Genomic DNA, 15,163 nt, shown 5'->3' with positions numbered 1-15,163 from the left:
TCTACAGTCCAGGCAACATACCGGTAAATTTCCTGTGCACCCTTTCCAGTGCTATCATATCCCTCCGAGAATGTGGATCCAGAACTGCACACAATGCTCTAGCTGTGGCCTAATCAACATTTTATATAGTTCCAGAATAACCTCCCTGCTCTTAAATATGTCTCGGCTAATAAAGGCAAGTATACCAGATGTCCTCTTATTCACTTTATCTACCTGCTACGTTAAGGGATGGATGTACATGCACACCAAGGTCTGATCCTCGGTGCTTCCCAGGATCGTGCATTCATCATGCATTCCCTTGCCTAGTTTGTCCTGTCCAAGTGCATCACCTCACACTTATCTGGATTGAATTCCATTTGCCACTGATCAGCCCATCTGACCAGTCTGACTATATCCTCCTGTACTCTAAGGCTATCCTCCTCACTATTTACCACCCCACCAATTTTCATATCATCCTAAATTCAAGTCTAAATCATTTATGTAAACCACAAATAGCAAGGGCCACAACACTGATTCCTGCGGGACCCCACTGGACACAGGCTTCCAGTCAGAAAAACACCCCTCGACCATCAACCTCTGCTTCCTGCCACTCAGCCAACCTTGGATCCGATTTGCCAAATTTCCTTGGATCCCGTGGGCTCTTTCCTTCGTTATCAGGGGCATGGCTTCTGCACGGATTCTCTCTGCTGCTCTCTCCGAGGATTGCTATGCTGACTTGAGTTCTGCAGCATTTTCAATTGGAAGATTGGGGAGGAAGGTAAGGGGATTATTTTTTTGTTTTTTCCGATGAGGGTTGGAAATAGGGCTCCAATCCTGATCGTGGGACTTGGGCCAAAGTTTTTGAGCCTCTAAAGAAGGCGATTAGATTAGAGAGTCAGAGGATTAAATACTGAGCAGTTTAAACTAACTCATTCAGGAGTTTCTTTTCTTTCTCTGATTTCCTTGGATTTTATATTGTTGACATCAGAGTCCGATCCGGAGAATGATCTGCTGGATTGTGTATTTTTCTGCACCTGCATGCAGAGCTATGCTCCCTGGTCAGGTATATAGAGAGCAAATAAAGCTTAATATAAGTGTTTTTTAAATTGGTGCACAAAAAACTAATATAAAATTGGAAATTTAACCTTGGTGCAATCTGTGCCCCTCTCAGCTGGTTGTGTGGGTATGACTCGTCATTGGCACTGACCCAAGCAATGCATTACCTGCATTAGGAAAAATAAATGGTCCCTTTTGTTGTGGCAGCAGGTCTCCTAAAAGCTATAAATATTATGCTAAATGCAATTGTCCATTTACAATCACTCAATACTTATGATTGTATAAAATGCTCAACAACTAAACGGGCACAGTAACTTGCCAAATTGGCTCATGTTCATAAAATACACCATTAAGGAACCGTTGTGCTGTTTTCACAATATTCAAGACATTTCTTAGGAGGTTATGTCTGTCACAGCTCTGCAGTCCTGCCACATCCAGTCATGAAAGGTGGTGGACAATTAGGCAACTAACAAGAGGAGGAGGCTCCACAAATATCCTCATCTTCAATGATGAGGGAGCCTAGCACATGGATGCTGAAGACAAGGCTGAAGCATTTGTGACCATCGTCAATCAGAAAAGTCAAGTGGATGGTCCATCTCGGCCTCCTCCAGAGGTCCCCAGCATCACGCATGCCAGTCTTCAGCTAATTCCATTCATTCCATGTGATATCAAGAAACAGCTGAGGGCACTGCATTCTGCAAAGACTGGGCTCTGTCTATCGCCAGGCAGAACTAACCACACTCCTAGCCACGTTGTTCCAGAACAACTGCATTACTGCCATCTACTTAACAATGTGGAAAATTGCCCAGGTTTGTCCTGCCCACAAAAAGCTGAACACGTCAATTCAACTAACCTTGCCCCATCAGATTCACCTTTCACCAATTTGTTGATGATCAAGAGGTCGTTGACAGTGCTATCAAGTGGCGCTTGCTTTGTAATAACCTGCTCACAGATGCCCAATTTGGGTTCTGCCAGGACCAGCCGACTTCTGACCTCATTACAGTTTTAGTCCTAACATGGGTAAAAGAACTGAACGAGAGAACAAAGGCGATTTGAGAGGGACTGCCATCAAGGCAGCATTTGACCGAGTGTGGCATCAAGGAGCTCTGGAAAATTTGAAGTCAATGGGAATTGGGGTAGGGAAAACTCTCTGCTGGTTGGAGTCATACCTAGCACACAGGAAGATGTTCTGGTTGTTGGAAGTCAGTTATCTCAGCTCCAGGACATCACCGCAGGAGTTCCTCAGAGTAGTGTTGTAGGCTCAACCATCTTCAGCAGCTTCATCAATGACCTTTCCTCCATCATAAGGTCAGAAGTAGGGAAGTGCGCTGATGATTGGTATCATTCATAACTCAGTTACTGAAGCAGTTAGTGCCCTTATCCAAGAAGATCAATGTCACTGGATTACCATTGACCAGAAGCTGAAATGTGCCAGCCATGTAAATACTGTGGCTGCAAGACATGGTCAATGGCTGGTAATTCTGAGGTCAGCAACTCACTTCTTGGGCGCGATTCTCTGCCGCCCACGCCAGTTGGGAGAATAGCGGGAGGGCCTCCCGACATTTTTCACGCCCTCCCGGTATTCTCCCCCCACCCCCCCCACCCCCCCTCACCCGACCCACGTCACGAATCGCCGCTCGCCGTTTTTTACAGCGAGCGGCGATTCTTCGCGGCCGATGGGCCGAGCGGACGGGCCTTTACGCCCGTTTTTTCACGGCAGCAAACACACCTGCTTGCTGCCGTCGTAACAACGGCCGCTGGATGCCCGTTTAAGGCATCCAGCGGCCTGTCTGGGGCGGGAGCACCACCGTTGTGCTCGGGAGGGGACAGGCCCGCGATCGGTGCCCACCGATCGTCGGGCCTGCGTCCAAAAGGGACGCACTATTTCCCCTCCGCCGCCCGACAAGATCAAGCCGCCACATCTTGTCGGGCGGCGGTGGAGAAAAGCGGAACCGCGCTTGCGCGGGTTCCGTCAATGGCGTGATGACGTCACCCGCGCATGCACGGGTTGGAGCCGGCTCTTGGCGCGCGGCCTTAACGATGGCCGTTAAGGCCGCGATGCCGTGATTCCCGGGGTCCCGCTCCTAGCCCCGATGGGGGGGCACAATCGGGTCCCGGGAAGAGGCGTGAAGGCTGTCGTAAAACACGGCCAGTTTCATGGCAGCCTTTACGACTCTCCGCATTTGGGAGAATCTCGCCCCTTGTTTCCGCAAAGACTGTCCACCATCTACAAGGCACAAGTCAGGAGTGTGATATAATACTCTCCACTTGCCTGGATGAATGCAGCTCCAACAACACTCAAACTTATCACCATCTGGGATGAAACAGCCGCTTGATCACCCCATCCACCAACCTAAACATTCACTCATTCTCCCACTGTCACACAGTACCAGCAGTGTGTGCTATATACAAGATGCACTGTAGCAACTTACTAAGGATCCTTCAACAGCACCTTCCAAACCTCTACCTCCTAGAGGGACAAAGGCAGCAGACGGATGGGAACACCATCACCTGGAAGTTCTCCTACAAGCCATGCACCATCCTGACTTGGAACTATATTGCTGTTCCTTCACTGTCGCTGGGTCAAAATCCTGGATCTCCTTTCCAAACATGACTGTGGGTGTACCTACAGCGCATGGGCTGCAACAGTTCAAGAAGGTAGCACGGTAGCATGGTGGTTAGCATCAATTCTTCACAGCTCCAGGGTCCCAGGTTCGATTCCCGGCTGGGTCACTGTCTGTGGAGTCTGCACGTCCTCCCCGTGTGCGTGGGTTTCCTCCGGGTGCTCCGGTTTCCTCCCACAGTCCAAAGATGTGCGGGTTAGGTGGATTGGCCATGCTAAATTGCCCGTAGTGTAAGGTTAATGGGGGGATTTGTTGGGTTACGGGTATACGGGTTACGTGGGTTTAAGTAGGGTGATCATTGCTCGGCACAACATCGAGGGCCGAAGGGCCTGTTCTGTGCTGTACTGTTCTATGGCAAGGGGGCTCACCATCATTTTCTCGAGGGAAATTGGGTCTGGGTAACAAATGCTAGCCTTGCCAGCGACGCACACATCCTTTGAAAACATTTCAACAACTTAAGTCGAGCATTGTCATAATCCCTTTGGCATCAATTAGCGTTTAAGAAGTGGTGACATTAGATAATAGTGAGAACTCAATGGCTTCAATACTCACCAGGGACTTAATTGTTGTTGCCTAATGAAGAGGCATTACTGGCACCGAGGAGCTTTGTCCGCTCATTGGTTCGCTGGTCTAGAAACATAATCAGCAACTCATTCCACATAAAGCAAACTTAGAATACACCAGCTTGTCCAAAGGTACCATAAAGATTTACATCATATAAGGAGGCCATTCAGCCCATTGTGTCCCTCAGCCGAAAGAAATACTATCCAGCCTATTCCTGCTTTCCAACTCTTGGTTCTTCGCCCTATAGATTACAACACTTCAAGCGCATCTTGAAAGCAAGGCTTCCGACTCTATCACCTTTCCAGCAGTGATTTTCAAACCCCCACCACTCTGGGTGAAATCGTATCTTCTCAACTCCTCTCTAATTTTTTTGCCTATTTGGAAATATCTGGTTATTGGGAAATTCCTATCCATTTTTTTTTTACACCTCCATTACCATCCCCTCACCCCGCCTCACCCCCAGGTCTCCTTTTAAATCTCCTCTGTACCCTCTCTACCCTGATTGTTTCCTCCTTTTGATGCGATGGCTGGAACTGTACTCTAGTTGTGGCGCAGTTTGTATGAACAGTTCAAGCATCACTTTTTTCATCTTTACCTTGACTAATAAAAGGAAGTAACCCATATTTTTTCTTGACCACCTGATCTACCTGCCCTGCTACCTTCTGGGATCTGTGGACATGTATCCCAAGGTCCCTTTGTACATATATTTTACATACTCTTCCATTTGTCAATTCCCTTGACTTCCTGCCACAAATCCATTACCCCCGCTTTCTCCAGATTGAATTCCATTTGCTATTTTCCTTCCCATTTGACCTGTTTATTGTTATCCTCTTGCAGTCCACAGCATCTCTCTTCCATATTACCAAGCACAATCGCAATTTTTGTAAACTCTGACATGTAAGACTATTGCATTGATACAAACCACAAAAGGCAAGGGAACCGAGCCCTGCAGAGGCCCATTGGAAATAGCCTTCTAGTCACAAACATACAATATCTGCAACATTGTCCTCCTTTTGTGAAGACAGGTGCAAAAAATATTAAGAGTCATGCCCAATGGTGCGATATAACGGAGTCCCGTGTTGAGCGTATTTAACAGTACAGAAATGAATTCAGTCCAATTGTTTCATGCTGGTGGCTTATACTACACATGAGCCTCCTCCTTCCCCTGTTCATCTAACCCCATCAAAATAACCTGTTCCTTTCTCCCCCATGTGCTTATCTAACTTTCTCTTAAATGCTTCAACTGCTTCTTGGAATTAAAAGTTCCACAATCATTTGAACCACTCTGGAATTTCCCAGAGTGACCAAATTATATTTCTGGCCCCCAGTTTTGTTTTTTTCCCCACGACTTGAAGCAATGGCAACACATCCCTATCAAACACTTTGGGTTGGATTCTCCGCACCCCGACGCCGAAATCGCAGCCGGTTCCAGGGCGGAGAATCCATTTCCCCACATGGAATCGGGACCGGCACCAGTTCCCCTTTCCCCTGGCCCCGAAAAGCGGCGTACTCCGAGAGTACACCGCGCCGCATATCCACTACCTGCGTCCATTGCTGGAGGCCCGCCCCGCCATTCTCCGGTCCCGACGGCGTGGACCACTCATGTTCATGCCAGTCGGGATACTAGCATCACAGCTGCAGACTGAGCCTGCAGCCGCCACGCTTGGGGGGGCAGGGCGGGCCTCACATGAGCCCGGGGTATATTGGGGTGGGCGGTCAGGGTCGGGCACGCTGCCGATTGGGGGCACTATGTTTAAGGTCCAGCTCCGCGGTCTGAGTCCGCCATGGAACACGGCGCGGCCGCTGGAGGCCGCCCCTGTGAGCATGCACAGCCTCTGACCCGGAGGTATGGGGGCCCGTATCTGCAGCAAAAGCTGCTAGTTTTACGATGGTTCACTGCTAGCCACCTGCAGGGTTATGAATATGTGGCCCTACATGCCAGTTTTTCAAGCATGAAAGGCCACAGTTTTTACGACGGCATGGGGGTTTCCTGATACGTATAACACAGCGCCAGGATCCCAGGTTCGATTCCCGGCCTGGGTCACTGTCTGTGTGGCGTCTGCACGTTCTCCCTGTGCCTGCGTGGGTTTCCTCCAGGTTCTCAGGTTTCTGCTACAAGTTCCGAAAGACGTGCTATTAGGTAATTTGGACATTCTGAATTCGCCCTCTGTGTACCCGAACAGGCGCTGGAATGTGGTGACTAGGGGCTTTTCACAGTAACTTCATTGCAGTGTTAATGTCAGCCTACTTGTGACAATAAAGATTATTAACCTTGCACTCGGGTAGCATACTGGTAAATCTTTTTTGCACATTTGCCTATGTTCCTTTATTATTATGGTGACTAGAACTGTTCACAGTACTCTATGAAAGCGTCTCTAAATGGACACGGTTTTGTACTTCTCGCACAGTGCGATGGGGAACTGCAGTGATCAGGGGCTGGTTTCTCCGACCTCCTGCCAGGTCGGAGAATGGCCGGGGGGGGGGGGGGGGGGGGGGGGGGGGGGCGGCGTGAATCCCACCCCAGCCATCTCCCGAAGTCTCCGGCACCAGAGATTCGGCAGGGGCGGGAATCGCGCCGCGCCAGTTGGCGCCCCCCCCCCCCCCCGGCGATGGGCCGAAGTCCCACTGCTGTAATGCCTCTCCTGCTGGCATGAATCAAAACACCTCCCTTACCAGCGGGACAGGCAGCGCGGGCGGGCTCCGGGGTCCTGGGTGGGGGGGGAGGGGGGGGGATCTGGCCCCGGGGGTTGCCCCCAAGGTGGCCTGGCCCGCAATCGGGGCCCACCGATCGGCAGGCGGGCCTGTGCCGTGCGGCCACTCTTTCTTTCCGCGTTGGCCATAGCCTTCACAATGGCTGATGCAGAAGTGACCCCCTCCCCTGCGCATGCGCGGCGATGACGTTAGCAACCGCTAATGTTCCGGCGCATGCGTGGACTTCTGCTGGCCGGCGAAGTCCCTTCGGCCCCGGCTGGCGTGGCACCAAAGGCCTTTCCTGTCAACCAGCGGGGTGCCAACCATTCCGGCGCGGGCCTAGCCCCTCTAGGTTAGGGCTTGGCCCCTAAAGGTGTGGAGAAATCTGCACCTTTGGGGTGGCCCGACGCCAGAGTGGTTCACGCCACTCCATCTCGCCGGGTGGCGGAGAATCCTGGCCCAGGTCTCTGAGGTTTCTGCCCCTCCAAGAAACCATGGACAATCTGGGATAGAAAATTAAGGAAATTGATACCAATATGCTCCCTTCTCACACTACACAACCAGTTCAAATTTATTCCTCTTGGGTCCTGTTCCAGGAATTGTTAGAATTTCTTAAGAAAAGCCTGCAGAACAGGTATGCCACAAGAGAGGTGACAGTAAGAAGTCTTAGAACACCAGGTTAAAGTCCTGATGAAGGAGCTACGCTCCAAAAGTTAGTGATTCCAAATAAACCTGTTGGACGTTAACCTGGTTTTGTAAGATGTCTTCCTATGCCCACCCCAGTCCAACACCGGCATCTCCACATCATGGCTAAAAAAAACTGTGTCATTTTAAAGAAATCCTACTCCCTCACCAATCGACAGGTGCAGCAAAGATGGGCTCTCCACAAATTTTTCTCGCATTACCCGAAGTCCCAATTGTACCTCGTTGTGTCCTTCACTTTAGAATATCCAAACTCGGACTCTAGAATTTTTCAATCGCACACCAATAGTTCCCCTCACCAGAGGAGTCTTTTAAGCAACCATTTGGAAGAACATGTGAGCACATGGATAATGGCACTTTGAGGTATAAGGATGCGAGAGACTGCTGGAGAAATTACTGGAGCAAATATGAATCTGTTCTGTTTCATTTTAATCTGGTCGATAATAAATGGTAGACAATACATGAAAGTTTTAAAAAGGCACCCACATCTTCAAAACCATTGCATTGAGGGCATTGTGAAATCTGTCTCCTTGGTAACAGGCTGAAGGAAATGTCTACAAATTATTTTCAAATATATCCTGGCATTGTGGTTAGCCCAGTAATGGATAAGATAAGGCCGTTCTGACTTTCTAACAAACCCTGGAGACATGGCCTGACCTGGGAAAGGAGTGAGTGAAGAACAGCCCTGATGCAGTTAAATTAAGCAAATAAATAATATTTGGTTGGTAGATTTAGATGACCCCCAGTTGGTAAGGAGATGAGAAGGAGAGGAGTGGTGAATGTAGTAGCTGATAGAGAATTTAGTTTCACAACCTTTTACTGTGTTTCCTTTGGAGGAGCGAGGTGACTGTGCAGGCATTACAGATTCACTTATGCCGTACAATCCATAGATTCATATCCCGCCTCCGACCAATGGCACCAGAAAGCATACTGAAGCATAGGGGAGGGCGGGAGGGGCGGGAAACCTGTATGGCTTTGCTATTTGTGTTTTCCAAACATTTATCCAGGTGATGTGACTTGTCAAGCAAGACACTCAAAAGTCCTAATGAAGGGGATCTACTGAGAAGGGCGATCCAAGATATGATGGAGAGTAATGAAGGGTGCAAAAGAGACCAAAAATGAATAAAAGTGCACCTGTGAGAAGGATGTTTGGCTGAGACCACCTGCAGGATACTATCAAAGCTGCAGTGTTATGTAATACACTGCTTAAAATATTGTAAAGTTCCAGGCGAACGACCATGAGGAAGCAATGACAGATTTAGAAAAACACAATATTTATTTACCTACTCAATACACTCCTACTCCCCAAAGGGTCTCCCACCTCCAGCCCATACTCGGGCCAGGGTACTTATGTCCCAAGGTCCCCTAGGTTAAGGGTGTAGCTTCAGCTCCTTCACCTGGGGAGATCATACTCGGGTAAGGCCACAGGAAACCTGATGGTGCAGATCCCACTGCTTTGGGTCGGGTCAGACAGGTCTCCGGAGAATTGGAGGCCTGTTTCCGCATCCTTAACTTAAAAGTCAGTACCGCTTGTTCAGCCAACCCATTGGAGGACGGGTGGTAAGGTGGGGTCTTTAGTGGCGGAACCATTCATTTTCAGCGATCCCCGAATTCCGCACTAGTGACGTTGTCCGACACCAAAACCTCGAAGTCAATGGATACTGAAAGTTTGGCAGAGCTTCTCAATTGTGGCTCAAGACCATCATGGACATGTGGTCAACATCCATCCACGTCGAGTGGACATCCGTGATGAGCAAAAACATTGCTCCCTGAAAAGGTCCCGCAAAATCCACGTGGAGACGGACCATGCTTGGCCCGGCCAATCCCATCCTCAGCACCAGTGTGTAAAGTTGCAGGCGAGCAGCGACGAGGAAACGATGACTGATTTAGAAAAACACTATTTATTTACCGACTCAGTGCACCCCTACTCCCCGAAGGGTCTCCCGCACCGACCCTCATTTGGGCCTGGGTATTTAGGCCTCAAGGTTAAGGGTGTAGCTCCCTCAACTGGGGAGACCATACTCGGGTGAAGCCATGGGGAACATGATGGTGCCGACCCCGCGGACTTGGGTTAGGTTATAACAAATGTGAACCTTGGAGGCATAGGAAAGAATCCACCCCAATATCTGAAGAGAATCAGCTGCTAAAATTAGATAGCCACATTTTGCCACAGGGCAAATGGAAAATAAACTGAAACCAGACATTTCCCGCTGGTAGTTCAATCCGAGGGTGTCTGTAGTACGTAAAAATGAGAGGACACTATGGTTAGTTCTAATCGAATTTACCTAAGGGAATGCTTCCACTACAAACTGATGCATATAATCTATTTGAATTTGACTGTAACAAATATAGTAATGAGGGAGTTTTGCAGCATCATCCTCTCTACTGAACGAGATTTTACATCGGGGCATCATCTACCTTTTCAAATGTTACATTTGCCTGTATGTGAAGTTGTTTTGAGACAGTTGAGGGCATGAATTTGCATTTACATAACTTATTTGTATTTTTTTCAAGAGAACCTTAAAGAACCACCTCCAGAGAGAAGGAATTGAGGTACATGATGGGTTGTTCTGAAACAAGCCCTTTTCTACCCTTACTCATGTCAGTATGTAAATATTTTGGTAGAGGTCACACACTGCCAAAGCAACTCTTTCATATCATCTGAATGCTCCATCCAGAAAACATTTGTGGTTTCCAGCTAGTCCTCCAGTGCACATCTTGGGCAACCAAAATCCTCTTGTATCTGGGACATAGGCTGTACTGTTCTTTCAGTAAAATTGTCAGCAACCCTGAGGTATGTTTGAAAAATTATTTAAAGCTTGTACGTTTGGCAACTGCAGGCATCACGTCTACATGAGTGCACTCAACAAACACCAGGGGTGGGATTCTCCATCGGGAAGCAAAATCAAGAAATGCGATTTGGCGGAGAATCGGTTCTGATGCCGAAATCGTGGCGGGTGCTGGTTTAATGCCAAATTGCAGTTCCCCGTTGCCTCGACAGCTGAATGCACATACAGTAAACGCCATTTGCAGATCATTAGGGGTCCCGACCCAGTTTTCTCCGGGGTCTCCGTGATTCTCCACCTCCGATAGGCTGAATCCCTGACAGCACAGTTCACTTGCGCTTTTAGAAATCGTGAAACCGACGTTGTTGCTGATGATGGAGAGTGAGGAGGGAGAACACAGAGAGGTGCGACTGTGAGCTGCCGGGCCAGACACTGGCCGGGCTGGCTGGGATAGGGGGTGCCCTGCCACGGGGGCGGGGGGTGGGGGGGGGAATAGGGTTAGGGGCCATGTGGCCGGGATGAACCACCCCTCCCCCAGGAGACTAGGCATGTGTCCAGGCACGGACTGCCATTGCCGCCGGTCTGCGTGTCAGTCATCTTGCTGTACACCTCACTGACCACCCATTTGACTCCTGGTTCTGCAGAGTGACTCCGACTGTATGTGTTCCCCCAACCCTGCACCCCACCCTCCGCCATACCCCCCTCACCCGACTGGCTGCCATCCACCGGCAGGGCATCAGGCGGCCCACCCAGGGCAACACCAACAGTAGCCCCTACGGGGACACAGGGTGGGCGCCGCGAAGCATACCACTGATATGGGCAGTGCCAGCCGACTGTACCCCTAGCAGCAGATAACGGGCACCAGTGCCAGAGGCCCCCACGGCACCAGGTACCGACGGGGCCAGGGGTGCGGAGATGGGGGGGGGGGGGGGGGGGGCGTGCAATGGCAGAGCTTGCAGTGTCAACCAGGGCCATCTTGTAGCCCGTTGGACATGGTGGGGCATAGGGGTACGCAGCATGCTATCATGTCGGCCTTTAACCCCTTGCAGACGATGGATGTTGGAATTCAACCAGCAATGGTGACCTTCCTGCTAGTCCCCGCAGCCCTGGGGAGATACACTGTGGCTATATGAGCTGCTTGAGGAGGGGGAAGCTGCATTAGCGGAGCGTGCCCCAGAGGAGCAGGAGGCCACCGTTCAATAGGCTGAGGAGGAGGTGCAAAGGAGGCGCCACACGAAGCCTTGTGTGTACCGGCAGCGCCTGTCATTCGAGGACCTGCCAGACCGGGCATGCCATCGAAGACTCTGGCTGAGCAGGGAGACAGTGCGACATACCTGGCACTGCGATGGTATGGGGGAGGACACCCGCTCCTGGTGGCCATCAAGGTGACGCTCACCCTGAACTTTATGCATGGGATCCTTCCAGGTACCAAGTGGGGACCTGTCCGGGATCTCACAGAGCTTGGTGCACAGGTGCATCCGCGCCATCACGGAGGCCCTGTGTGCTCAGTCGGCACAAAACATTCATTTCAATGTGGATCGAGCCCACCAGGATGCCGGGGCAGCGGGTTCGCTGCCATTGACTGGATGCCCGGGTCCAGGGGATGATCAACAGGACGCATGTCCCCCTACAAGTGCTTGCAGATGACAGGCCGCTCTACACAAACTGAAAGGGGTTCCACTCGATGAACATGCAGCTGAAATGTGACCATAAGATGCGCATCATGCACAACTGCGCCTGATACCTGGCCACCGTGCAGCACGACGCCTTCATCCTGGCAAAGCGGACGATTTCTGACGTGTTCGAGATGCTACCAACCCCTGCCTCCTCCCGGGTGACAGGGGTTATCCGCTGCCGTCGTGGCTGATGATGCCTAACCGGAGGCCATAGACCGACGTGGAGACCCGCTACAACGACACCAATGCAGCGAGCAGGGGCGTGATCAAGCGGTGATTTGGCCTCCTGAAGATGCAGTTCAGGTGCCTGGATTTCTCTGGAGGGGCCCTCCAGTATGATGCTAAGAGACTCGCTCGCATTGTGATGTCCTGATGCGTCCTCCACAACATGGCGCAGCAGAGTGGCGATGTGCTGGAGGAGGAGGTTGAACATCAGTCCTCGTCCGATGAGGGAGATCGGGAAGGGCGTGGATGAGCAGGACAAACCACCTCTGTTCCCAGTTTATCTCCCCATTTTGGTCTGACTTCGTCCAGTGGCAGTCTCGCCCTATCCAGTTGCTGTCCGTAGATTTTCCCACATTTTCCCCCTTCCTTACTGTCCGTGTTTATCAGGCCCTCTAGTAATGTGGTTCCCGGGGCCCTGGGATATTCTGCTGTCCCCTTGCGGTGAAAGTGCTTGACCTGAAGGTGCCTAAGTTCCTGTCCTGTCAGTAGTTCCAGATGCCCTGTCAGTTTGCTCGGTGTTGCTAGTCTGTCCCCCATGTAAAAGTCCCTGACTGTTAGAGTCCCCCCGTCCTGTCTCCATTTTCTGAAAGTGGTGTCGAGCGCAGCTGGTGGGAATTTGTGGTTTCCATAGATGGGGGTCATTGGGGATATCTCGGTCAGACCGAATGTTGCCTCATCTGGTTCCATGTCCTTACTGCAGCTAACACCACTGGGCAGGATGTGTGTTTCGTCGGGTGGGATGGGGGCGCTGCCGTGGTAAGGGCCCGGAAGTTCATTCCCTCGCAGGAAAACTCTTCCATCCTCACCCATTCCATGGTGGGTTCACGAATCCATCCCTTCGCTCTCTCTGCCATTGCTGCCCACTGGTAGTATTGTAAGTTTGGCAGTGCCAGGCCACCTAGGTCTTTTCTCCTCTGCTGTGTTGTTTTGGGGATTCTTGTGGTCTGTGAGGAGCTGCAATTGGGTGCTCTTCTTGCAGATGTCATTGTCCAGAATGCCTGTGGCGTCACGGATCTCCCACATCTGGCAGTTGAAGCACAGCATCCCACTAAGCCCCATTTCTAGCTCTAATTAATTATTTATTGACTAACCAGTAATTTATAACCAGTGATTTCACACAGATTCAAATTTAACAAATTTGTAACTAGATCTGAAGAATATTTCCCCTTCATTTTCTACATTTGTCACTCCTTGCCTGCATTCCTGTTTTATGTGCTGAGGATACACAGATGGATGATAATTGGCTTATCTAAATGATTTTCCTACTGAGTTACTTGCAGCATTATCCAGGAGATTAATTTAATTCCTGGCAAGTCTAAACTATAAAAGTGAGCTCTTCATTAATAGAAGACAGCACAACGTGAGCAATACAGCTTTTAAGTAAGATATTAAAACAATTACCCAGAACAAATATCTTGGCCTCTTTAATTACCCACCCTGGATCCATAAATATCATTAGTAATGGGGCAAGAATGAGTGAGAACACAGACCTCGGTGATCGTCAGACCTGGTCCTCTTGTCGACACTATGAAGACATCTTATTCCAAGAAAGCATTGTGTTTAACACCGAGGGCTGTTTTGATTCACTGTTAGGGATCTGCAACCTGCAACTTTGAAGCCGCATTTCGCTCATTAATGACTGTTAAGGTTCCTGACCTTGGTCGATCAGTCCCATTTCGATGGTAATTAAGTGGCTTGTTTTAAAGTTTGTATTTGTGAGAAAGTATCATTTAATTAACAATTGTTATGTTAGAACTGTTAAAATGTTGATGAAATGTGCCTCTGCCCTGTTTTTCATTATTATGAGCAGTTAAGTAAAGCACTGGACCCTTAAGACATTGCATTTTTGTCTGAATTTGTTTTTCAAAAGCTGTCCTTGTGAGCAAGCATGCTGACCCCTGCACTATCTGACTGTCAAACTCTGCTGGTTCACACCAGGCTGTTGCAATTTCCTTCTGTCCTTAATCGCACTTACTCCGTTCACATGTTCGACATATGCAGATGTGCATCTGTTTCTTCTTATTTTCTGAGCAACCTTACCAGCTGGACTGCAGCAGGCGCTGGGACTAAGAGGGCTGCACAGAAATGTACATCTTCCACATGGAATATGTTTATCTGAAATTGCGTCATGCAGGTCAGGTTGTTTGGAGTGATCAAAGGGATCCATTATGCGGCTGAGAACCTGAGCAAGCAGCTCTTGAAAAGCCTTTCAGCCACAATCTGTAAAACGATATTACATGCTCCCTTCCGCTGAAGTCATTTGCAGAGCTGACCAGTTTGAGCTTGAACTTCCTGTTTTTTTTCTGGCATGTTGTCGTTAACCAATGTGGCTGCACAGAGGATAAGAAGCCTGAATGATTTGGTATGTCATATTTGTTCTCTTTTTTTAATGCTATTTATTTTTTTCAATTTGTTTCTTTGTTTTTGATTGAGAATGTTTAAATAAACACGCCTGGCTCAATAGGTTTTACTGCTCGTGGTTGTAAAAAGAGAAAGATTGTATGTCTGCTAAAGCTGATTTTTTTCAGAAACTTTATAAAAATATTTTTTCTACAGATCTCTAAGCAATGGATCATAAAGTTTAAATGTTTAATAACTTTCTCCATTGAAGCACTGGTTAAATCATATGTTGGGCATATTAACAGCTGATGACTTTAGATAATTGATGGAAAAATGCAAACATTTTAATTCATGAAAATGTATATGACATAACCCTCTGTTTTTAATTGTTTAATATAATGCTATTGAATAGTTAAACTATCTATTGAATTTGTCTTGGAGTGCAGGTGGTTTTGCCATGGTTATTCTGGCATTGTGTAGTGTTACAGCGTGGCTGAACTCCAGTTGAGTCAGAAACTAT

At 49.1% G+C, this 15,163-nt stretch overlaps 1 protein-coding gene across 6 annotated transcripts in view; it reads left to right on the top strand.

Moving 5' to 3' along the window:
- The window catches only part of ipcef1 (interaction protein for cytohesin exchange factors 1), a 185,309-nt gene that overhangs the window by 42,642 nt on the left and 127,504 nt on the right, over window positions 1-15,163 (top strand). For 2 of the 6 annotated variants that reach the window (XM_038808484.1, XM_038808457.1), the window contains exon 2: window positions 10,131-10,169. The exons of 2 other annotated variants lie outside the window; for them this stretch is intronic. In XM_038808484.1, the coding sequence (XP_038664412.1) occupies window positions 10,131-10,169 (39 nt within the window). Of the gene's footprint in view, window positions 1-10,130; window positions 10,170-13,650; window positions 13,986-14,269; window positions 14,666-15,163 lie in introns of those variants that run through there. 2 more of the 6 variants (XM_038808477.1, XM_038808462.1) reach the window with 2 other exon arrangements.

This window comes from Scyliorhinus canicula, chromosome 1 (genome assembly GCF_902713615.1).
Source record: "Scyliorhinus canicula chromosome 1, sScyCan1.1, whole genome shotgun sequence".
Taxonomy (NCBI): Eukaryota; Metazoa; Chordata; class Chondrichthyes; order Carcharhiniformes; family Scyliorhinidae; genus Scyliorhinus; species Scyliorhinus canicula.
Note: the sequence above shows the minus strand (reverse complement) of the source record. Positions and strands in the feature narration are given on the sequence as shown.